The 26,979-nt window shown below is 35.3% G+C and overlaps 1 protein-coding gene across 2 annotated transcripts in view; it reads left to right on the top strand.

The window, feature by feature from the left end:
* Positions 1–26,979, top strand: part of ITGB8 (integrin subunit beta 8) — a 93,169-nt gene that overhangs the window by 24,431 nt on the left and 41,759 nt on the right. Inside the window, exons 2-4 of one of the 2 annotated variants that reach the window (XM_017651114.3) lie at positions 11,318–11,403; positions 17,026–17,197; positions 25,805–26,051. In XM_017651114.3, coding sequence (XP_017506603.3) covers positions 11,318–11,403; positions 17,026–17,197; positions 25,805–26,051 — 505 coding nt within the window. Of the gene's footprint in view, positions 1–11,317; positions 11,404–17,025; positions 17,198–25,804; positions 26,052–26,979 lie in introns of those variants that run through there. The other variant, XM_073238720.1, reaches the window with a different exon arrangement.

Here is a 26,979-nt window from a genome sequence, read left to right as displayed (position 1 = left end):
TTTCAGCAATTATTTCTTCAAAGACACTTTCTATCCCTTTTTCTCTCTTCTTCTTCTGGTACCCCTATAATGCAAATATTGTTCTGTTTGGATTGGTCACACAGTTCTCTTAATATTCTTTCATTCCTGGAGATCTTTTTTTCTCTCTCTGCATCAGCTTCTCTGCATTCCTGTTCTCTGATTTCTATTCCATTAATGGCCTCTTGCACCTCATCCAGTCTGCTCTTAAGTCCTTCCAGAGATTGTTTTATTTCTGTAGTCTCCCTCTGTACTTGTTCCTTTATCTCTTACTTATTTCTCTGAAGATCCATCAGCATGGTTATGACCTTTATTTTGAATTCTTTTTCAGGGAGATTGGTTAGATCTCTCTCAGGCCCTCTCTCAGGCATTGTCTGGACTATTTTGGACTGGACTAAATTCTTCTGCCTTTCCATGGTGATAGAGCTAGCTGTAGGTAGGTAGCGTGTGTGTCAGCTCATAGAACAAAGTCCTTTCCTGCTTGCTGGTCACCTTGCCCTTTCCACTACCTGTGTCATTTACCCGCACTCCTGGAGCAGCCTCCGGTTAATCCCCTAAACTGCTGTGGGTGGGGTCTCCACTGGCTTACTTTTTCAAAAACCTTATAAAGTAATTTAATATTTTTGTATATACTATCAAGAAAGGAATATATACAATGGAATATTATGCAGCCATAAGAAAAAGAAAGATCCTACCATTTGCAACAACATGGATGGAGCTAGAGGGTATTATGCTCAGTGAAATAAGCCAGGTGGAGAAAGACAAGTACCAAATGATTTCACTCATATGTGGAGTATAACAGCAAAAGAAAACTGAAGGAACAAAACAGCAGCAGAAGCACAGAACCCAATAATGGACTAATAGTTACCAAAGGGAAAGGAACTGGTGACGATGGGTGGGAAGGGAGGGATAAGGGTGGGGAAAAAGAAAGAGGGCATTACAATTAGCCTGTATAGTGCATGAGGGGCACGGGGAGGGCTGTGCAACACAGAGAAGTCAAGTAGTGATTTTACAGCATCTTACTACACAGATGGACAGTGACTGTGAAGGGGTATGTGGGGTGGACTTGGTGAAGGGGGTACCTAGTAAACATAATGTTCTTTCGGTAATTGTAGATTAATTATACCAAAATAATAATTTTTTTAAAAATGAAAAAAAAAAGAAAGGAATATATTGCCTCACTGTGCAATGATTGTCCTTCAGCCAACAAATAATTCACCATCTAAGTTAAATTATAATGATAATTTTAAATTAAATTCATTATATGATTTATATCAATAAACCGCATTTATCTAAAGTATCAATCAATGAGTTTTGACAGATGTGTAGGCCTGTGAAACTACCACTACAGTCAGCAAAGAGAACATTTCCACCCCCCCAAAAAGTTTGCTTGTACTTCCTTGCTGACAATGTTAAAACATAAAACAGTGAACGATTCTGCATTACTGGACAACTGATGGGCAACTGATATACAGGGCTTGGTGTGACCTTTAAAATAAATCTTTCATTATCATAAATTGCATATCTCCAAATATTCTGAAAAATTAACAGAATTGTACATGCTATAAATGTAAAGCAAATGTTCTCCACCAGTCATGTGATTTTAACTCATACTCTACCTTTTAAAGTGTTTTTACAGCTCAGTGGATGAATACAAAACATAGAGGACAATTTTCCCTACCTCATCACCAAGGAAGCAAAACCTCAGCAAAGTTAGTTTATGAAGCCGAGGTCAGAGAATGAATAGGCAGAATTAGGACAAGAGCAAGTTGCCTACTTACTTCCCTCTTCCAGATTTGGCTTCCAGAGCAGAACTGGAGATTCACAAATGGAAATAGCAACTGCAAACACGATTTCAAGTGCTTCTGCCTAATTAGTATGCATCCCAGAACCATCTTCTGGCAAAAGATTGGGGGGAAACATGGTTGTAAAAGGAGAAGCTCTCCCCTGTACTGGAAAAGTGCCAACCAGTTTGATTCAAGCACTTGGTGGGATGGTCAGGTTGGGGCTTTGGGTTAAAATTCAAAGTTTCCTTGTGCATGGAAATAAAATTAATTTTGAAAAGAGCACTGAAGCATTTAGGGAGGCCTTTGGTACCAAAACTAGACAACAGTCCTACTGAGGAGAATCTAACATCCTCCTCCCTAGATTGGGACTAATGATAGTAAAAGTAATGACATACTACCTGTATGAAAGAATTATGTTGAGCTAACAGGAATTATGATTGAATCATCACCACTTAAGAACTAATAATAATAAAATTAGTAAGGGTTTTAAATCATACTTTGATAAAACTGTCTGCCATTACATTATTCTGTATTCCACATAGGATAATGTTCAAGAGAAAAGGACCTGTAGTCAGAACTGTGTTCAATCTTGGCCTCTGTTTATTAGCTGTGTGACTTTGGAATGAGACTTTGACAAAATTTTAGTTCCCCATCTGTAAAATGGGCATAGTAATGCTTTCCTCATAGGATTTTTATAAAGTTTCAATGAGATAATACATATAAAGTGCTTGGTACAGGACCCAAAACAGAGTTTTAACAAATATCTAATATTTTTTATTTTCCTTACTTTTATCCAATTTATGTATGGATTTGATTTTTCAAGTGGCAGAGTCAAACATAAATATCTCCTTGGTCTTTGAAAATGTAATCACAGGAAAACCAAATACTAAACTAAAATTCATTTTGGATTTTATTTTTTCACTTAGAACAAAATTCTTTTAGCATAGAGTGTTTCTTTGCTGCTCTAATCAGGTGCACATCTGCAATGTGGCCCGTTTTAAAACTATGTAGAAAATGCATTCCTACTATCCTGGAAGGTATTTCTTCTACCTCCTTAACTATGACATTTGATGTTTTGACATGAATAGCAGTGTGATTTTTTTTTTTTTAAGTGGGAGAAGGGAAAGGAAATTCATACCTGCCAAGAGCTGGAGAGGAAAATAGGAAAAGGCCCTGGAACTCTAGTGTGTTAGATTAAAACATTATTTAGAGGAATAGAGTGGGAAACCGGTGAATACTTTGGCTTTTAAAAAGGGAGTGTGCCTCATAAACAGGACAGTTGGAATGTATGGAAAAGTTCCAGTTAAAACAAAACACAAAGCACATGACTAATATTGCTTTTCCAAGTTAGACAAATGCAGCTTTAAGCAGAATTTGCCTCAGAGGGACCTCTGGATCCCTCCCTGAATCTTGAGATTTTGGTCCTTTTTGAAGTTCCAAGTCTGAAAGCTCTACTGAGAGATGCAGCATTTTGACCCCCATCTTTCTTCCTGAGTTTCTCTCACTTTCTCACAAATTCCCCCCAGGTGAGTGAGTGTGAAAAGACAAACAGATGTGCTCAGGTAAAGGTACAACTACAAATCCGAATTTGATCCTCTTATGGTGAAAACCTGCTTTGCCCACCAGGAGAAACTTCATTGTCTAGGAAACCGTTAAGAACTGCAAAGCCATTTTCAAATGCAAATGGAAAATATTCTTTATACTTCTTAATCTCTTTCCCACACCAAAGGATATATGTCAAGATTTAGCAGCATATAATCTAAAAACAATCTGACACACATTTCCATCAGAGCTCTGCCTTGGTGCTATCCTTCAAAACCTGTCAGGGCCTCCTTACATGAAGAGATTCCTTCATACTGACTCATGGCATTCTCTTTCTCCTTCCACATTTTCCATCACCTCAGTGTGGACTCCTTTGCTCATTGTTTTTATTTTTTTGTTCTATACTATGGAACTACTGGGCACTTAGGGTGACCTCAGCTTGCCTGAGACATTCCAATTTACACCTGTTGCACCAATGTAATTAATAGTGTCTCCTTTCAAGTTTAAATGTGTTCTGGTACAGAATTTACATTATATGATTGTTCAATGTATGCTGCAACTAGAACTTTTTCAAATCAAAGTTAATTAAAATGTATGTATGTAAAGGAATCACAACTAAAGGTTGTGATATGAACCTACCAGGCTAGCCTTCCTGTGATGACCTGTTTCAACACAAATGAGTGTGGTCAGTGGCTTCAAAATGGTCCTTATAAATTCCATCAAGAACTAGAGTTTTGATTTATGCCATCCCAGCCCACTTTAAGTTCTGACTCATGCTGGGATTGCCCCAAACAGGGCAGGGCAGACAAATGGAATGTGTAGTATTGCCCTAACATTTCTTAACCTGCCCAACATTGAAAGTGGCCTTTATTTCCCCTTTTGTTCTCCAAAAATCTTTACGCTAGCATAAAATCCTATTGAACTGACATGAATTTTTTGCTGTTTAACAAGGGAGGTTGAAACTTGTCCCTGAAGCATAAATATTACAGCTAATAAAAGCCTAATAAACCTGGTTAATGAGAAGAAAAGAAAAAATGCTATTTCTATCATAGATACCATAAGTAAGTTATGATCAGTAAGAAATTACTCAACCTGATGGGGGCAAAGAATTTTACTGAATTGAAATTTGATTTAGATCTGAGCAACAAGGGGAAAAAAAAGTGAATTTGGTCACTTATGCATCTGATAATGCTAGTATTAAAGAGAGCTATTTCAATTCAGTATTATTTTATCTTATATTCAGATTTCTTCAGAAGGAAACTAGTCTTCCTTTGAACTATATCAGCATAACTGTACAATATCAGAGGACCAAACGTAAAGATTTGTTACTATAGGTATGTTTCCACACTTGGAAACACCAAGATGAATTCATCCAGATATGGATCATTAATAAACATGTTATACTGCCTTTTACAATAAATAGGCTTTTGGAAATGAAGATTTTTTTTCAATGTAAGTAATCAAGAGCTACAAAAACCTAAGAAATTAAACTGACAAATCAACCTCAATTTAGGACATCATTTATTCATCACACATTTATTGTATACTAGATGCTAGGCTCAGATACTGGGGATAGAGAGAAAGATATGGGTAAGCACCGGTCCTCCAGGAATTAACAGGCTAGTAATCCTACTTTTCTAAGGAAAAACACAACATGAAAAAACACATCTCTTCAGAGTGGATAGTTAAAGACAAAGTAATGTTATGCTTAACATTTCTAAAAAAGCATTTACATTCATCCCACTCAAGTCTTTCCTTTATTAATTTATCTTTCAAAACTCAGGTAAATTTTCCTCTTACATTGAAAGGTTCTGAGAGACAACCCATTACAGGAGAGCAACTCCATGGTACTGTGACCTGGACCCTCTTTACGTTTCGATCTTTAGCACTGACTTCCATGAGAAAGGTTCCCTCAGTCCAGAAGATGGCTGCTGCTGGCCAAACATTCATTTACAGGGCTGGTGTACCATCCCCAGATGCTCTGAGTTCTGGCTGTTAATGGCTCACAGCTGCCACTTCAGAAGAATTGGCCTCCACCAAAGAGAGCCACATGGCTCAGAGATGTCTGGAAGTTAACCCACCCTTACCCTCTAATCCCCTCCAGGCTGCCCTCAGCCAATGACTGACTGGAGGGTATAAAAGCCAGACCCCTCTTACCTCTAAGCGGACAACTCTGTTGTGTCATTTGTGCCCTGACTTCTGGGTGGGATCAGGCTGTGATCAGACTCTAACATGACATCTTTGCTTAGCGCCTTGCTCTGTCCTGACCTCCTTACCTCACTACCCTTCTCAATAAACCACTTACCAAGAATCTTTATCTCAGTTTCTTCCTGTGGAGAGCTAAAACAATTACTTTTTCTTATAATGTGTTCATTCCCTCACCCTTTCTCCTGAACCACTATATAAGAATTAAACATTATCACACAACCGCTTTTTTTTCCCCAATGCACCTTTAGACTATCAAACCTAATCACTGAAGCAGCTAACAAAAGATAAAAATGTAGGGAATCCAATCTGCTTTTCACTAAACATAAATATAGGTGTATACTTTTTTCAAGTGCAAGTAAAGGCAAAATTATTGATTCATTTACTCATGTTCATTTTCAGGGGCTAAATGCTTATTTGCTACAAGTTGGAAACAATATGGTAAAGGCAGAGAAGCGGAATGTTGCTGCTACAGAGTGTTATTTTCTGAATGTATAATTTAGTAGCCGATTACAAACAGTAAAGTGAATTTTTCAACTAATTCTATATGAGCACAGTTGAAGTATGCATTTCTTGCATAAAAATTATTTTTGTAAGCTTTGCTACAGACGTATTAATTCTTTTACTTGTATCTTCTTCCTATCTGTTTCAACAATAAAATTGTTTCATATACTCTAAGTATTAAGTAAAAGAACAAATGAAAATGCTAATAAAGAATGTGGTTTTGTATTTTGTTTATAGGAAGTCCAAGAAAAAAAACTAGGAGAAAAGAGAAGTACAAGCAGTTCTGTATTTCCTTGCTCACTGCTTTCGGGTACTGTTGTGAGGCATTAGCTTACACCTCTGGCTCTTCAGAGCTTCCCTGTTCAGATCTACCTTTCTAAAGAGCTTCCCATGCTTCCACCTTTTCTCCCAGGCCTCTTTCTTTAATCCCTGTTAAAATTTAACTGCCTTTGGTTTTGTTTCCTATGCCTGATTGTCAAAGAATATCCCTGACCATCTCTTCCTGCCCTTTATTTTTGTTCCTCAAACAGTTCCTCCATCAAAATTTGGAATAATAGGTAATGGCAAATGATTAGAACATTAATTTATTTCTTTGTTTTGATTTTTATATCAAATTATATTACATATTAAATTTCTGTGTTGAGAGCTTTCAATAATCAGGTAATGTATTTTGAAGATGTCTGTACCATTCACATGACCATGACATACGTCTAGAACAAGGAAATCCCAAAGTCATACTCCAAACTTTGTTCACTGTGTGCTCAGTTTGCCTGCTTTGACTGTTATCAAAGTAGCATATGCACTCATGATAACAATGTTTACTTTGTTATTTTTTTAAAGGAAGTAGGTTTATATAATTATTCAAGTTTAATTTCATTTGTACAGTCAGTGCAATTAGAAAAAGGATATGGCCTGGAAAAAAATGCGTTTCTTCATTTTTCACGAATCATTCTGTATAGGAGTCACAGGAGAATCTAGAATGATTGATTCTGAATATCACAAATGGCAGTCTTTAGTAGTTTTGGTTGTTCCCTCTTCCAAATAAAATATGGGCATCCTTTAAATTTTGTTGAAATTTTGTGGTGTAAAGTTTAGAGTAGAAAAACATTAGAAATGCTTCCTAAAACTTTACCTTGATCTGATCACTTGACTTATGGAAAGATCCCAATCTAAACACTGAACTTTCAATTGTATTTTTTATTTTTTTGTCCATTTTCTTCCTCCTCTCACTTCTATAAATTACACATTCTCAAAATAAGATAACTGCATTAACTAAAACAAAGAATACCTGAGTATCACGAATATATAGTTTCCTGATTTTTATGTACACTATCCTGTTGATGATAGATAGTTATCATACTTCATGACAAACTATCATAGAGGTCATTTCACATGCATCAGAAACATTTAATTCTGTAAGTAGAAAAATATTCAAATTAAGTCAATGTTCATTTTGAAAAATGTGAACAAAATGAGGGTGTTCTAAGAGATTTTCAGTAACCCAATTATAGTCATGCCAAAATTATATTTGTTATAGATTAGACTGATATGTGTGAATTGGCTTTTAAGAATCATTTTTAAATAATTAAAATAAAAGCACTAACTTTTTACTTACTAGTCATTTTTACATATTAGCTGTATTTTTAAAGCTGCATTTTTATGACCCAAGGGACTTTCATTTTAAAGACAACTAATTATATTTACAACAAATTTAAAGACATAACACCTTCCTTTTTTTTTGAAGGTAGAACTAAATCACATACATGTATACATATATACTATTTATATGTAAAACATTACTCTAATATTAATCATAACAAAATTATAATAGTCCCTTTACTGTCTACTATACCCTAAGAACTACATTTGGCATGCCTAGCTTGCTCATTTCATCTCATATCAGTATTTTGATACAAGTATAGTTAGTTCTGTGTTACAGCAGAGGAAATGGAGCCTCAGGGAATTCAAGTAACTAGCCTAAGGGCACAGTGCTACTAAGAGGCAATGCTGTGGAAATTTGGCACTTGGTTCCCAGTAACCATTTAGCAATACCAACTCATTACATCTGTCACCAGCAGTTGCAATGTAATAAGAAAAAGACCCTCAGCCCATGCTCATGGATCAAGGAATAAAATTATGAAGATGAACACATTTAGTGATAATATAATGCTAAATCCTTTACTAATGTATGTCATGGCAGCACATTTTAATGACATGGGGTTTATGAGGCACTCGGGACTAAAATAAATGAGCACGAAAAAGGGTTCTGAGGATATATGATTTAAAATACCATCATTCTGTTTCCACTGGCTTAAGAATTCCCATTAAGATATATAAAAAAATGGTCCTTAATTAAAACACAGTGCTAGAACATAAAGAATAAGGTGCTTAATGTTACATCACTGGACAAATAGCGGAATAAGCAGCTACCGCTCTAAAGAGTGGGAGGAAGAACCACTGGGGCACACCTGCTAATCAGGGAGCCATGCTGAGGGCTGCTAGGAAACCACCACTGGAAGGCAGACTCCTGGGACATAAGGGATGGGACTGAGTAGACCTAGAGGCTGATGACAAACTGTAGTGTCTGGACACAGTGCTTACAAATGGATATGTGTGCAGTGTAACGATTTCTATTTGCACAGAAGGGCAAGGGTATGTGTGGTGTGTATGTGTGTGTGTGTTTAGCACAGACTAATACAGTTTTAGCACATACTAATAACCACATGGTATGACCATTCAGTGTAAAGAATTGCTAGAATTGGTGTGATCTTTGGTTGTTACATAATAACCTAATTGCATATTTTTAAATTTAAAAAAATCCTTGAAATTATGCTGATCAGAGTATATCTGGTTTGTCTTCTATGACACTTGGCAGCAATAACATTTGACAGTATTTCCATGGAGTTCAATCTTTGGTCTTCCTTCAGTTCTGCAGAACTGGAAGGACTATCTCCTCCATATCCATTTATGGGATCATTTTTCCTGAAGTTTTGTAGACACTGAGAAATGTCAGCCCTGGAACCTGAGAAGTTAACAGGCCAAAGTTCCTATCCTTCCTGATCATCACTGTTAAGTGTGTGAAGTTAGAGTACAGAGGTTGGCACTGCAACTTTTTACAGAAAATAGTCATAATGCAGACTACAAAAAAAAACCAACAGATTTTTGTTTATAAATTCATTGTTTATTACACATGTTTTGGAACTAGGAGCCAGACCAGAACTTGAATCTTGGATTAACTTAGGACAGAATCAGACAACAATTAGAAACAAAAACCAGAGTCATAGAATCTGCAGCTTTCTTCCAGAAGACTGCAGTCTAAATGCCAGTGCCGAAGTCCTACCAACGAGTGAAAGGTTTGGTCAAGTCTGAACTGAAATAGACTTGATTTCGTGTTCCAGTTGGGTCAAGTTTAAGAGCTGTTAAAGGTCAAGTTAGATCTGCAAATGTGCTTGATTTCTTTCTGAGAGTAAAATTTAAAAGGTCACTCTTTCCTCTGAATACTTTAGGAATAAGCAAGTTTTATAGTTTGGAAAAGGTGATGGAAGGATTTTAGGTTCTGGAGTCTTCATAGGTGGCCTGGTAGGAAAAACAGCCTAAAATATCAGCTATTTTTAGTCTTTCAAATTCTGGCCAGATCTAGACAGATCAGTGAAGGAGTTGTAGATAAGGTGTATTAATAGTTGACATAAAGCCAAGGACAAAGTGTGCAAGGGGACCAGAAAGGAGGCAATGGAAAAGTAGTGTTAAGGAAGGATGCTTTCAGCTTAACTTGTTGGGTGTCTAGAGAAATACAGACAGGGTGTTCACTAATACCCGAGTTAGCACCTCTCTGTGTTTACACCCCTCAAGTTCCTCTTTCTCTCTTCCCACTGGCAAAAGTCCACCCATACCACCTCCAGGTCAGACCTGTTTTAATCCTGTATTCTAGGATGTTGGGGCAAGAGGAGAAAAAGAAGCCAATTGGGTGGGGGCAGCTAGAGATTTTGTGGGTTCTGTCCCCTTTCAAATTACTATACTATGTATGATTTTGAACACAACATGCACACCAAACCCACATAATCCTCTTTCATACCTATTACATTTTTAAAAAGAGATAAACACAGATTAGAAGAAACAAAATGAGTTGGCAAGGAGACATACCAGATAACACTGCCTCTGGGAAGCCATCCTTAAACATGCCCTCTTTGCCTACCCCTGCTCTTCCTTCTAAAGCAGAGAAGCCCCTCACTGTGTTCCTACAGTGCCATGGAGGTCTCTCTTGTGCCTATTACACTGTGTTATATTGTTTAGTTACATAGTTCTCTTTTCACCTGAACTGTGAATGACTTACAGCCAGAAAGTCTACGTTATTTTCTGTGTGCCTGTGAGTGAGATGGATAGACTTCTGTGCTTGCCAGTGTCCTAGGGACATTGCAGAGTAAAGTACAGACTATAGGAAGTAGGTGATTGTTCATGATAAAATCTCACACAGGTTTATGACTCATTCTTCATTATATTTTATGTGTTTAAGTCTATAATGATGAGACTATTTTTAATGATCTAAGTAGTGTTACTGGCTAGAGGGATAAAGGCAAATAATTTACAGGCACAACTATGTTACTCAGCCAAGTGTGGGATCTATGGAAAAATGAATTGGTCATGATCTCAAAATGATGTAGTCAGAGAAATTAAGTTATGTTAACTAAAACAACTCAATCATTTTAACCACTTTATGTCTAAAATGCCAAATCATGCCATTACATCTGGTTCTGATATCCATCAAGCCAAAATAATCAATATTAAAACAATCAGAATTATCAAGTTAATTTCTTTATATGTCCATCAAAATCATTTCTCAGAAAGTCCATTCACTATGACTCAACATTGATTTATATGTTGAGATTTAGTTCTATAAGATTGTTTTTGCAGGAAAAATTCTAGATCCAAAAATGTCTCATTGGTTCAGATATGAAATACAGATAATATGAAACTTATTTGGAGGGTCCTCTACTATTGCAGAATTTGAGCCAAATCCTCACATTTTCATCACCCTCCTTTCTCCCAACCTTATAAAACTAAATGACAACAGCCCAGAAAATGATGCATCTATTAATTTCAGTGAGTAGATTAACTCTTCTCAAAGAAATTATATATATTTTAATGTCATGTACTTAAAACTATTGGTCAGTTCATTTCAGTTTTCAAAATACATTTTTGTCTAGAACTGTATATACTTCCTAAAATGAGAGGAAACCGTAACACCTTTTTATCTTCTATTACAGAAGCCAATAGATGTGCATCTTCAAACGCAGCGTCCTGCACCAAGTGTCTTGCGCTGGGTCCAGAATGCGGATGGTGTGCTCAAGAGGTGTGCCTTTTTCTTTCCCTCTTTCCCTCATTCCTCCTCCTCTCCCCTCCCTTCCCTCCCTCCCATCCTTCCTGTATTTCCTTATTTGCTCTTTTCTCTTGTCCTCACAGTTTACCTCCTCTCTAGCATCCTTTCACTGCCCTAATATTCTGTGCCTTAAAGGTGCATCAGGAAAAAGAAAGATACTGCTGAGCATTAGGAAAATTTTATTTGGTTTTATGCTTGGAAACAGTATATCTGGCTGCATATAAAATAAAGTGTAACTTTTTTGTTAGGAAAATCATGGTATTTTTGAAATGAAGTGCAAATCAGTTTATGTTTTCCATCTGTTCTACAGAGAATTGGCAAACACAGAAGTAACTTTTGATAGGTCAGTAGGCTTTGTGTAAAATTTTGCTGCAGCTTGGGGCATTAGGTTGTATATCTAAGTTGGATCATTGTCTTGCACTTGCTTTTTTTTAAAAAAAGCAAGCTAAATCATTTGTCTATTTCATTGTTTTTATTCTACATACTTGGAGATAAGTGACTTACTCCTTTTCATAACATAGTATATCAGTTTGGTGGTTACTTATGGAAAATAGGATGCTTTTCTTTTGACATCTGACCCTGCTCAAGTAGTATTGTGTACATCTAAATTCTGTGGAATGGAGAATAATTCAAATAATATTTATTGTTCAAATTAGTGTTTTTATATTGTAACAATAGAAACATATCCTAATAACAAACATCTTAGTAAAACAATTATAATGCACTCCTTCCTTCTTGGCTCTAAAGTTGTTTTGTGAGTTTGTTTTGTGAGTTTTTTCTTTTTTTGGCAATCTTTTGTCAAAACTACCTTATGTGATAAGTTGCAGTAAAGAAGCCATATGCTAATTTGGCTAATTTTTAATGAGATTGCCTAGGTACTTTTACATTTGTTTATGGAGCTCCTGGAAATTGGAACAAATGGATCTTTAATGGCCTTTTGCTTGACATGAAGAGAAATCTCTAGCTTTTGCCTCCTCTAATTTAGCTCAAAAACTGCACCTACCATCATCTTTCCAATTTTTCCTGCTTCTGCTTGCACTTGTGTATAACCCAGAAGGAAAACGAAAGCTGAAAAGTAGCAAAGAATGATAGACAGTACTTTCCCCTATGAAACCAGTCAGGAAAGAGGCAGGAGAGGGGTGCATGAAACAGTAGTCATGTCTGAAAGCAAGCTCCCCTCCTACTGACAAATCAGAGGCTTACTGGATATACTTCAGGCTTTGCCAGTGAGAAAGTTGGATGTCACTCAGAATTAGGCAGTGCTTTATCAGAACCCAGGGAACCAGGCAATGCCATAGAGAGGACAATTCCAGAGTTTCTGGGACCAATCCTGTCACTTCCTATCAGACAAATGCTCAAACAGACTTCACTCTGTCCTCTGAGCCTTCCTTTCCTCATCTCTCTAACCCTGAGTTTGGATATTACTTTTATGTCTCATAACTTGATATTCCTCACCCTAAGCTGGTACTCCATTTTAGATTTTAATGCATCACTAAGGAAGATTATTAGAGCTGTGAAGTTTGTGCCAACTTGATGTCAGCTGCTGAGAACGTCCTGTGAATGCAGTTCAGAGGAACTTTCCAAACATGGTTAAAAAACCCAGTTGTAACATGCCAGCCTTATAGAATGTCAAGTTCCAGAAAGACCCCTCCTCCTTCTCATACTACTGTTCGCATGAAGAGTCACGGTTATGGGAGTAGCAATGTCAGTCTTGCCATAGGAAGAGATTCTGAATATTCAGAGGAATGGATGGTCAAATGGAAAGAGTTAAGTCAAGGGGGACAGGTTGGGTGGCTGCCAGAGCAGAGAAGACAAACCTGTATCTGCTAGTCAAATTCATCAGAACAGGATCTAGGGAAACATGCAGAAATCACACGGCTGTTCATGTCCCAAAATATTCTTTTGTGTAGTTCAGGATCTTCTAATTTATGTCTTGAAAATGTGGGCTCTGAAGTGAGGTCAGCTTGGATTCAAATCTCAGTTCCCTTTGTTTCTAACTGTCTAAACTTGGACACATAACTACTCTGAACCTCAGTTTTCCCCAGCTCCAAAATGTCAGTAGTAATTTTCCCTATTGACACACGTTGTGAAGATCAAATGAAACAATGTATGCAAATCATTTGGCACACAGGCATTGCTTAAGAAATTGGGAGCTGTTACTATAAGAACTTGAGTGAGACTCCACTCTCAAAGTACTCCTGAAAGCAACTCATTCAGGCTTAGGAAACCAGGATTGCCTCTGTTAAGACAACCTCAGGTATTAGGACTCATACACTAGTCACATCATTAACACAAGGAGCTGTCCACTCCTCGGAGGCTGACCTGACATCATCAAGAAGAAGAACGTAATGGTTAATTCTGAAAGACTGCCCACCACTTAGGCAAATATGCAACTGATGTCTTTTATTTCTCAACCAGCAAGGGTGAAGGGGCGGGAAAGGAAAAGGCAGTTTTTCTCTGTTTGTGATTAGAACAGACAAACAGTAAGAAATTAAGCTTTGTTTGTATAATTTTCAAAGCTGGTCAGAAGTTAAAGATCATTAGAGAAGTTCGGGTACACTCAATTGGCCCATGTTCTCATGTGACATGTTAATCTGCCATTCTATATATTTTGCTTTTGCTTTTTCTCCATGCTACGTAAAAGTAATTGGGAAGCAATTAGGATAGAAAGGACCTTATCAATATTACCTAGTTTAATGCCTTGTGTTCCTTTTTATCACATATAAAAGACTTGACAAGTTTTGAAGAATTCCCTCCCTCTCCTGCCTTATATGTCAGATACAGATTGTGATTACATTGCTGGAAGTTTGGAAGGCAGCCTTGGACAATAACTTTACCAAAATACTATATGAAGGGCATTCACTGTCAAGAGAAAAATGATAAATTCTTTCATTTCTGTGCAGATTTCCATGTTTGGAAGTCAGAAAGACTCAGACATGAGGAGGAGGAAAAACTTTCCTTATTTATATCCCCAGATTATTATATTAAAGGGATGAAAGTAACAACAGATGAAAAGCCAACCAGGGTAACTTCAACCTGGGTATTTTCATTTTCAAACAGGTATTAGATGCAGACAGAGTATGATTTTAAAAGTCTGTGTATTTCATTTAGAAAAAAACAGACCACAAGAATTAGAAGAAATTAAAATGATAGAAAACACCAAAAATTAAAAGGGTGTGGTTTCAAATTCTTTTCTTTCATACAAAGTGGAAAGTAGGCCACAGTGGGTAGGGGCAGCATTCCATTCTTTATTTTGATGCCATGGTCTTTTCTTCCCTCTGCAAACCTAATTGTCAAAGTGGCAGTGTTTTACTAACTTAGTTTTTACAGTGGAGTAAAAACACCCATGCTGATTCATACACTGAAAAATAATTGAGACTATTTTGCCTATTTCAGCAAAAACGATTTGACACTTAAAGGCCAAATGGCATAGTTTGATATATAGTTGCAGCAAATTGAACACACTCCCTTCTTTTCCATTCTATGTACACAAATAACAAAATCCCTGGCTAGAAAGAAAAGGAAGAATTATTTGTACTTTATTTCCTTTCCTGACTTGAAGTCTTAGGGTTTTCACATCTACAAACACATGTGATCCTTGGTCTGTGGCCTATCAGATGAGGCCTGAGCAAGCATAGATGTACCAAACCTTCTGTCCCCTCAATAATCTCCAGGCTCTAGGACAGGTGGGTTTAGACAAGCCCATTTAACCTGAGGCTTTCTGAAGGAAAGTGACACATGTAATAGTATGATATGCCATCTTTCTCCAAGGAACTCAAGATTGTTTACTAAATCTCACATTTAGTACCTCTAAGTTTTATCAACAGATAAGATAAATTTGGATACAAGAAATTAAGTCTTTGAACATTTTAAACTTCAGGCTAAAATCTAGGTGTGTGGTCAACAGCAAAGCAAATTTAATTCTTCTGTTCCCATGAAGTCATTTGCCAAATCTTGACTGAAATGACACCTGGAAATCTTGACTGAAAAGAACATACTCTCTTTTGTGTTTTAATTGTATTTATATTGCAAGCATGCTCCACACTCTAATTCAAATCAGTACTGTAATGGGCCACATAGTAAAATTTTAAGTTTTGTGGGCCACATACTACCTCTGTTGCACATTTTTTTATTGTTTTCCAGAATTTAAAAAAATGTAAAAAAAGCATTTTTTTAGCACCTAAGCAATATAAAAACAGGCCATGGGTTGTATTTGTCCCACTGTTCCTAGTTTTCTAATCCTTGTTCTAAACTGAAAGATAAATTAAACTAAAATTCTTATATGTTTTTATACTGCCTAACACCATCCCATCTAACTATCAGTGCCATAGATGTCCCTGTTCATTATTAGTTATCTCATGTTCAACTAATATTAAACTTGATGATCTCTTTTTCCCATAATCCTGTGACATTCCATGTTTCCCCTAAATTTAATGCCCAGGATAATTACATTTGCTTGCTTCTGGCTCAATTCACCAATGGTCTGTTCACTCTTTAATATGAGGTACTCTGTCTTGCTCCATTCTTAATCCTTGGCACCTAACAATACTGTCCCTGAGTAAGCATTCAATCAACATTCTTTGATTGAATGATTGATTGGAAACCCAATTCTCTGAATCAGCTGAACTACAGGAGGAATGACTGAAAGCCAGATTAAAATAGTCACTTCCAGAAAGATCACTGAGCAAATATCCAGCTAATGTGTAAGCTGATCTTACAAATAATTCAGTCCAACATTACATATAATAAAACATATTTCTATACTTTTTAGTACAGTTCCTATTCTTAGGAAAAAACCTTAATGGTTACATGAAAAATAATTATCAATTTTTTTCTCAGTTAAAATAAATTAAAATTTAAGCTTGCTCTATGAATTCAAGTATATTGCATGGCTTTTGGAAAACCATCAACTAAACAATGCTGAATGGTAAGGAAAGTTCTAGGTTCAGTTGCAAAATCAGGAGAATCTAATCTGCAATCTTGTATCTCTCAGCCTCATATAAGCACCTTCCTTGGTTTACTGAATGATTTACAAGTTCTTGTGTGTATAAATAATAAGGAGATTTTATAGTCTATTTTACAGTCTAACAAATGGGGATTTCCAGTTCATTCTTTTATGAATTGTCAGTACCTAATTAGGCATGTGACTTCTGAGGATTTGGTCTGATATTCCAAACATAGTAATATATAATAAACATACCAGTTGGGTTCTTTGAGAACTGAGGCTTACATGTGTGGAACCACTGGATGGTCTATGCTGGCTAAATTTTCTTTTGGAGCTATCTTTCTAAAGTAAAATATTTATAAAGAATTAAGTTGGTATAATTTTATAGTGATTGGTTAACAATATTTAAAATATTGGTTGAAATCTCTTAAATATTTATTTTCTTTTTAAATAATATTTATAAATTAAAGCTTTACTCAAAACAAATTTGCTAGTACTTTTATTGGAAACATGCAGCTATTTTGAATAGTTGCATAATTTGTGCAATATTGGAAGATGGCTTCTTTGCAATATTTGTTATGTGGTTTTCTTTGGTTGTAATTGAAATGATATGCACTAAAAATGTCAGTGATTTTCCTTCTTTTAAACAGGATTTCATTTCAGGTGGATCAAAGAGTGAACGTTGTGACACTGTTTCCAATTTAATAAGCAAAGGCTGCTCAGTTGATTCTATAGAATGCCCATCTGTGCATGTAATATCAAGTGAAAATGAAATTAATACCCAAGTGACACCAGGAGAAGTGCTGATCCAGCTGCGCCCAGGTTTGGTGATTTTCAAATAAATCTATGATGATTCTTACCTTGGAATTTCATATAGTTTTATTTGCTCATATTTAATATCTTGTGTCAGGCAGTATTGCATAGTAGAAATAACAGTGGGCTCAGAAACAAGGAATCAAAAATTCTACTCTCTTTTTGTGCCTATGGCTAGTTAGCTGTGTCGCCTTGGACAGTCTCTGAAAACCTGAGCACTCTATACTATAATTACATGTTTCTAGACTTGGTTACACTGTAGTGTAATTGTGTTCCTATTCCTCTGCCAGCTCTGGAAGAAAGAACATTTTTTAGTGCACTATACCTCCAAAGTCTAGCAGAGTGCCGCATATAGTAGGCACTCCATAAGTATTTGTTCAAATTCATTAGCTGATTAATTAGTAAGAGATGTGAATTAAGCTAGGGCCTAGAGTCTTTGTAAACTTTTTAACACAAACTACAATTCATAATTATCATAATTAACTTAAACTGCTTTGTGGTGGTCCCTAACACTAATTCACTAAGACACAATTTCACTTCTATGCTTTTTTTGTACTTGCCCTTCCATCACTCTGTATTCCACAGTTTGGTACATGTAATAGACACTGGAGATTATTCATTTTCCTACAGTGCTAGAGAACCCCAGTATACAAATGACATATGGCAAGTTCAGGTGCACAAATATGCATCACTCAATTAGAGGCATTCAGTTTTAAGCCATATTCAGTTGTCTTCAAGCCTTCATTATTTCATTCTGGGTGGTTTTGTCCTGTCACTAAAGTTTTAAATAACCACTGTTGACACATGGCCTCCCTATTCCAAAGCTATTTCTTCCAGACTCCTTTTGGATTACCAGAAAACAAAGTCCATTTCTCTTTTTTTGGCCCTGCACGCATTCCCAGTTTCCAATTAAAACTGGGCTCTTTACCATATAAAAGAATTATACAGCCCCGGATGGACATATATGAACAACAGTTAGAAAAGGATACTCAAAAATGAAAAATGATTAAGTTGGTAACATTATGGTGTTTGCCACCTTCTATTGCTGCCACAACTAAATCTCACACACTAGGTGGCTTAAACAACAGAAATTTATGTTCTCAGAGTTCTGGAGATTAGGAAGTTTGAAATTAAGGTGCTGGTCAATTCAGTTCCTAGAGAGAAAGAGAAAGTGACAGAGAGAGGGGAAGCTGGGGTATAGAAACAGGGAGAGAGAGAAAGAGAGAAGAGAGTTCTCTGGTATCTTTTCTTATAATCCCACCAGGAGGGACCTACCCTCATGACCTCACTGAAACCTAATTACCTCCTAAAGGCCCCATCCCCAAACACCATCACCTTATAGATTAGGGCTTCATGATATAAATTTGGGGTAGAGAGGACACAATTCAGTCCATAACACTTGATATATAAAATATTTTTAAAGGGCGTGGAATATTTTTAGATATTAATCATAGTTTAGACAAGAAAACTGAATTTTCCAAAAATTGAAACTTTTATAGCCAACATCTGTGGGCATTGTGCAGTAAAATTTGAAATCAATACAAGAGACAAAAACAGAGAAACTAACAAAAGCTTCTCCTAAATAAATTCTAATCAACGCCCTAGTCATAGACTATTTAATAACAACACGCACATCGAAATATATGGGATATGCCCAAAGTTGCTCTCAAGAAAATTCAAAACTTTAAATGCTTTTATTATTAAAGAAGAATGAAGAAAAATGAACTAGACATACAAATAAAGATATAGAAAAACAAAAACAAAATAGCCATAAGGAAAATAAGAGGAAGAAATTCATAAGTTAAGGGAAAAAAAAAATAATGAAATGTGAAAGAGAAATAAAAAAGTAAAATGAATTTATCATTTTTTAGCTTTGCCAACAATTTATATCTAAATTAAGCCCAATAAAATAGACATAAATTGTTGGCAAAGCTAATTTGAAAAAGAGGACAAAAACAAATAATCTAATTATATGGACTATAGCCAATATTTTAAAAAAAGACTTTAAGAAAATATTAAACACAAAAAATTATGGTAAAATGTATAAATCTTAATACAGATAATTTTATAGGAAAATATATAGGACTAAGATTGACTCAAGAAGAGGGAAAACCCTAAGAAACCTAATAAAGATAAAAGAAGTAAGGAAAATGAAAGAAGAAACACCACCTAAAGACAGTAGGCCTAAATGTTGTCATGGCAAGAAATGATTGCATGTTAACCCAAACATTCAAGGAATATGTTATCCCTATGCTACATAAATTTTTCATAGTATTAGAGAAAGCCTAGAAGCTACCCAATTTTTATAAAGTTAGCATAATCCCAGTATCAAATCCTTAATAACATTTTAGGAAAGCAAATTAAACTGCATATGATACTAAAAATAATACCACCATACAAGTAGATTTAACCTATAAAACCAAGGGTAGTTGATTATTTTAAAATTAATGTATTTCTATCATCCCAGTTTGCCAAAGGGAAAAAAAAATACAGTTATCTCAACAGATGCTGAAAAACCATACAATAAAATTTAGTGTCCATTCCTACCAAAACCAAAATTGAAGAATACTTCCTTAATATATATTAGAATCCTTCTGAAAGTTTTTTATAAAAGCAATTAGACAAGGAAACCAATTACAAGTTATAAACATTGTGAAAAATTACAGCAAAATTATCATTATATGTCTAATTGGAAAATCTAAGCAAATCAACTCAAACTATTAAAATTAAAAATTAAAAAATTACTTGGCAGGCTGTTTTTTGTAAAATCTCCAAAAATCAATGATTGCCTATATAACATTAAATACAATGAAAAAGGATTAATTCTTGGCAGCAAACTAAACTGTAACTGGTCTAGGTATAAGTTTTTTGAAAAAAATGTGTAGGATCCATTGTGCTATGTAAAAGAAGACACAAATAAATGCAGAAGAATTTTATGTTCCTGAATAGGAAGACAGTATTATAATGACAGATTCTATTAATATACTCTATAAATGTAACAAAATCCAAGTGAATTAATAAATGTAAGACTATCTCAATCAAATCTGAGTGCAGTGTTTTTAAAAATATTCAATGATACTCATCATGTATACATATTTGTATGTAACAGCATATTTATTTAGGATACATTTCTAGAAATGATATACTAGGTCAAATGTATGTAAATATATTTTGGTTTTTAATTTATATTTCCAGATTATTCACAAGAAAAATGAATATCCAATGAAGGCTTTCATAAGTCAACCTTGCTTATTCTCATTCTTTTGAATATCATGTTTGTAAATGTAACCAGTCCATCAGTTCTTTTCTTTTGCCTTTTTCTAGTACTAGAAAGCTTCAACATTCTTCCAAAGCTTATTAACCATCTTTCTCTCTCAGTTTTTGTGTGTGACTTACCTCTCCATAAAACCTTGTCTGTTTTTCTAGTTGAATGTTAATGTTTAGCAGCTTACATGTGAAACCTATCATATATTATTTGCCTCTAACAAATATGACTATATCCTTTAAAAATATCTTACTTTTTTAAATACTTGAAGATGTGCAATTTTACAAAGTGCATGTTTTTTCTACTGGTATGTTTCATTTAAATTTATATTCTTAAATGAATTTAGCTTGTTCCCTTTTGTAGATGTACTAGTGGTTGAATCCTGAGACTGTAAATTAAAAGTTTAAAAGTTGGGAAATTGTTTCAGTGCTGTAGGTAAGCAATGATAGTAATGATAATGAGGCAGGACAAAAATGAACAGCCTTGAGAGATAATGGGGAGGCAGCATCCCCAAGGGTTGGTGACTGATGATCAGGGGTACACCTGGGCTCTGGCTCAAGCAACTAGGTGAGGTGGGGATGGATGCCCTCTGTGGAAGAGGTGAAACCAAGTTCAAATGTGACCTCTTGGATTGAGGTACTGAGTTCAAATATGGCATCATATCTACCTGATGCTGAAGTTCAGATGAGAGATACATGTTGGTTAAAGAGATGTGGGAGATGTCAATATGAAATGGTAAGTGAAGGCAGTATGGATGATCATGGGGAGTAAGAGCATGGAAAGACAAATGCTTAATGTCCAAGTCAGTAATTACAGGGCTTGATTTTATTCCTGCTATCATTTGAATTTCTGAATGCAAATTAGTACAATTGTCTAATTTGTGTAAGTCATCTTTCCAACATAGTTATGACAGACTATATTTTGTAATCCCATATATAGCCAAGAATTATTACATTAGATATGATAAGTTCATCTAAAAAATCCATTGTAACACCGAAGACATGCCAGCTGTGAGGCATAATATATAAAGGTACATTTTACCAACTTCAGATATACAGAAACATCACTCCTAATGATATAAAAGTCCTGTCCAGAATGACACATATAATAGCTTGATATAATGCATATGTAAGTATAAAATGCATTTATCCCCAATATTGGTTTAGATTTATTTGAATCATTTATAATTATTTTATTCTTATCTGATAAAATTTTGTGTTATTCAATGTAGTATCTGTTAAGAATATTTGAATTTTTTTGTATGATTATCATAATGAATGTTAGAGGATAGTATAAAAATATACATAATAAATAATTGAATATTTAAAATGAATTTAAAAGTAAATTTTCTTCTACTTACCACTTCTTAAATGATACCTTTTTTCTTGTTTTTGCATATCAATCTTATAGAAAAATAATAGTAACAATAGGCTACTGATCCTAGTTGATGTTCCCTAAGAACAATGAAATGAAATCTTTAGGAGAGAGAAGAGAATTCTCTAATTCTGCTTCAGAAGTGATACAAATGTATATGATAAGGTTTAAATAATGTATACCTCACTGATTCAGTAAAATTTTTCAAACTTGATTTGTATTTATACTGTAAAAATAATTCCTTTAATTCAATGTAGCTTAATTGAAAAATGTAAGATTTTCAGGTAGTTTTCTAAACTCAGAAAAAAGGTTTTAAAAACATAAAAATAGAAATCATGCATCCTTTTCCCCTGTTCCCCTATTACATATCCCTGTTTAATCCCCACAGAAATTCGGAAAAATTCTGGAGTCTGTTGTGCCTGGTTGTTTCAAACTAGTCTCATTTGTGGGCCTTCTCTTTCCCCTGCCCAACTATAATGAATAGAAATTGGCTGTTCTTTCTTTCTGCTCCAGTTTTGCACATTCATAGGGTTTTTCCATTTCATCTTAAGCAAAACATTTATAGTTACCTTTTCTTAATGTCTAGTCATGTTCATTGCAGCCAGTTCTTCAGAGATGCTCACACCATTATTTGACTGATTTGAAACTCACTCTAACAATTTTGAATTCTTTGGTCTATTAAAACCAATACTGGCAATAGCTCTAAGTAGGTCTCAACTTTCCTCCAAGTCCTTTTTCTTATTCTGTGTCACAGACTCACTGCTTCCCTTTGAAGTTAATTGAAGGAATAAGGATCCGAGCCTTTAGAATCTCAGAAAGTATGAGGATAAAGTTTTCCTGAAGATTATAAGTAGTGGTATAAACATTTTGTGGCTAGATGATACTCTTTTCTTCTTAAAGAAACTATTTAAGCTCTCCCTACTTTACCAGAAAGAATCACATATCTTAGCTTCTTCCTGTGGTAAACATGTGGGCTTTTTGAAATGCTCTATCAAATGTGTTTTGAATATAGTTTAAAGAACATTTGTAAATGACTATGCATGGTCCAAACACAGAGCCTTCAGAGATTAATAAAGAATTCTTACCCTAATATTGCTTTAGAATCTAGTAATAGTGATCATAGTAACAATTACTAGCATATTTATATAATCATATAAACACATATATAAATACCATACATAATGTATATATAACATATATGATATGTAAGATAATGTGGATTATCTTAGTAGCTCTTAGCCAGTAAAAGAAAGCACCTTGCATAGCTCCTCTCTCAGTGGAGCATTTACAACATTGCTGCCTGCATTGATAACCTCACAACAGTGGGGGCCACAGACATTAAGTCTTATTTCTTGATGTGTTTCTTTCTCCAATATATTCAAAACCTCTTTAATGTCATCCGCCCTTTGAGCCCTGTGCTGGTGGCACCCCAGTATGAACCAAGTAGGGATTTTATCTGGAGACACAGTATCCATGTTCCCTTGCAAAGGTATTTCTACCCCCTCTAAGAGAAGGTTTCTCCTTCATATGAAATTAGCCAGTCCAAGGCCAACTTGAAACATTTTGGAGGTAGCTCAAGCTCATGGGCAAGCATGGTAAGCCAAGGTTGGCCTGTTCAGTTTCCTCCTTGATAAGCAGAGTGTGGTTTGGGGACAGCCTATTTAGAGCTGCCTACCTTGAACTACATACCTAATGCTAAAACCTTACAGGAACCTCAAGTGCCCTAAAGTTTAAAAGTAGCGATTATGACTTAAATGATGTCTAAATGATCTGTGTATGTGAAGAGTCTATTTTCCCCTTTATTGAAACTTGTCTTACTGAGGTTTCAGCCCATGCTTAGGTCTCCAAGTGACCCAGGTACATGTGCCAAGGACAGCATCTGTGTAACCCAAAATCAAACTACAGCAGCCTACACACTCCAACCCTGACCATTGGGCAAGGCCTCTGTACAGCCCTCTACTTTGCTGGGGCAGTGAGAACAGGATTTGCTTGCTAGGCTAAAAGCAGCTGGTGTGTGCTGAGGACCTCTGTGTGGCTAGCATTTGGTTGGAGCTCCCTGAATATTTTAGCCTCGAAGGATTGTGCTTTGCTGATGATACACACACACAGACTCTTAACTGTTTCCTGATACAACCTGCATTCTGTTCCCTGAGATACACCCAACATTACTACAATCTGCACAACATGCTGAATATATCAATAATTTTGCAATAACTCTATTGAAAACAGCCATTCACATCTAGACAGAGCTACCATAAAAACTGCAATGATACACCAAGTCGAAAATACCAGCTTCTCATTTTGCCATATGCCTGAGTCAACAGTTTAAAAACAATTATACAATTTGTAAAAAATTATAAAGAAGATGACCCACACTCTATAAAGTTCAAGCTCTTCCACATGCACCACACTCCTGTTATGCTCCATTTCCATTTTTTTTTCCATCTGGCCCTGTCTACCAGATTCTAACATTCTCCCAAATTGAACTTCTCCACCCAAATTGCAGGACACTTCCATACAGATAGGCCTTTCCACCAGACACGCAGGAAGCAGACCTGAATATGTGCTTCCTGGAGGCAGCCCAGCCCCTAAAGGAAGGAGCGAGACAGTGGGCTGGGCTGGCCTACCCACACCCAGCTTCTCCCAAACTCTTGAGTTGAACAATTAGTGTTACAGTAAGGGGGTTTCCTACACATAAGAGCAAAGTAGGAATGAGTAAATAGTCTCTTTTTTCCATAATTATTGTTACATACCAGAAAAACCTTCCTATTTTGAATACATTTTAAAATCTGGCTGAAAAACATCTGATCTGTAAAAATTTTAAAGGAAATACTGCTACTTCAAGCACATTAAGGCATACAATATGATTTGATAAACTAGATGAGTCCTTTAATAAATAGATAAGGCTACCAATTATATATACAACAAATTGGTGCTTATTAAAAATTATTTTTCCACTCCAAATATTCTCTGCTGAGAAATAATGACTTAACAAAGCATTTGCTTTATTGTTTAAAAAAGTAAAATTCACAAATTGCCTGTATTTAAATTGATGACTTTTCACCATAGCTTTAAAAAATTAAATATAGAGCTACCAACTCTGTAGGGTACTGTTACCTTGTATCAGAAAATACAGGTCCTTGTATCAAACGATAATGGACAGAGAACCAGATAAAACTGTATTGCAGATAGTTGTTCTTGGGAAGCTCCCACACTTCTCCGTGTGGTTCCTTTGCCTTTGTGATCCCTCTTCCACATACATTTAAGTGCCCAGTGTGCACTGGACAAATGCTGTCCCCTCCACTGCCCAGGTCCCCATTGTGGCACTACTGGGGCACCATTCTTTAGACCACTGTCTCATTCTTTCCCATGCAAAACTGTTGCGAAGAATCTTATCAACTAATGCATGATGAGGTATACTGATCATTTTGGATAGCTTAACATAGTACTCGGTACTGTAGTTTTCATATCTCATATGTAAATATGCCTTAACCCAAAAGGAGGAATTTACACCTGCATCCAGTACGAGATAATCTTTTCCTTAAGATGCCTTTCTGGTTTTTTTCAAACCATAAAGTCACTTTAAAACACAACAGCTACCTACTCTTTTTGAGATAGATCTCTGCTTGCTGTATTGTGCTGTGCTTTTCTAGATACTAAGGAAAGCAACAGGTTCATATTGTAGCAGATAAATTTCCCATTATATTTGTATTGAGCTGATCCATTTGTTATTATTCTAGCTGCCCTATAGAATTGTGATAAATACATTGTAGAAGTTGGAGACTAATAAATTGATATGGCTTTCAAATTGTCTTAATTCATTCTAGAATATTCCTAAATTCATTCATGGTATACAAATTTATGAAAATTGTTTTATATCTAAGATATATAGAAGATATATCTTCTATGTCTGATGTATTGACAGCTTATCCTGAGCAGTTTAAAATGAATATACATGATGTTTTTCTTTTAACTAGGAGCTGAAGCTAATTTTATGCTGAAAATTCATCCTCTGAAGAAATATCCTGTGGATCTTTATTATCTGGTTGATGTCTCTGCATCAATGCATAATAATATTGAAAAATTAAATTCCATTGGAAATGATTTATCTAGAAAAATGGCATTGTTCTCCCATGACTTCCGCCTTGGGTTTGGCTCATACGTTGATAAAACAGTGTCACCATACATTAGCATCCACCCAGAAAGGATTCATAATCAATGCAGGTATCTGTTTTGATGTGTTTGATGGGGATTTCATAATGCTAAATGAAATTTTTTCTTATGAAATTTCCCTTTGTTTTTAAAGAACTTGATAAATTTTATATTTTTATTAAATGAGAAATGAAAATATTTGCAGAGGAGGTATGTTCCTATATGAAAACTTCTGTTATTATCTGTAGCTTGGACTTTTTATATTGCTTCAAATGTCATTCACCTAGGTTTTAATCACAAAAAAACATAGTATTAATAATTTTGGACAAACCTCCAAAAATCAAGTTAACCATGTACATAAAAACATCTTAAAAAATTCTGTATTTCTCCTTTTTGATTGCTCTAATTTTGTAGAATTAAGGTTTGTCAAATTTAAAGTATTTATGTTGTCAGTACTGTGTCCTATTTTTCCGTTACTGTATTATGACTATGTTTATAATTATATTGCTTCAAAAGTTAGCATGTGAAGGGTAGGTCAAAAGATGAGCATTTACTTGCTAGAAAGAGCCTTTTTCTTATCATTTTGAAAGTCTGATTATAAATAGCACATGCCCCACTATGGAACAAGAACTAGATTTAAAAAATATAAGTTTCTCACACAGTATTCTAATTGGCCTGTTGACTTGTCAAAAAAAATGTTCAATCCTTCCTTAATAAAACATTTCATTGTAACATCATCTTTTCTACTTCCATAATTGCCTAGATCACTTTACAGTACACACTCTAATTTACCAAAACAACTCTGCTATCTGTTATAGAACAGGACTGATACACCTCTTCTGGGAGCTTCATGTACCTTCTCCCTGGATTTGCATGCACCTGAGGAATGAGTCTCACTTTTTGGGACATCATGGAATTCTCAAAAAATTTTTGATATCTTAAAAAATTTTTCATTGTTCATCAACAGTTCCACACCAAGCATCACTTAAAAAATAAGCAT

The sequence above is a fragment of the Manis javanica genome, chromosome 6 (assembly GCF_040802235.1).
Source record: "Manis javanica isolate MJ-LG chromosome 6, MJ_LKY, whole genome shotgun sequence".
In the NCBI taxonomy this organism is placed as follows: domain Eukaryota; kingdom Metazoa; phylum Chordata; class Mammalia; order Pholidota; family Manidae; genus Manis; species Manis javanica.
This window is presented reverse-complemented; position numbering and strand designations above follow the sequence as displayed.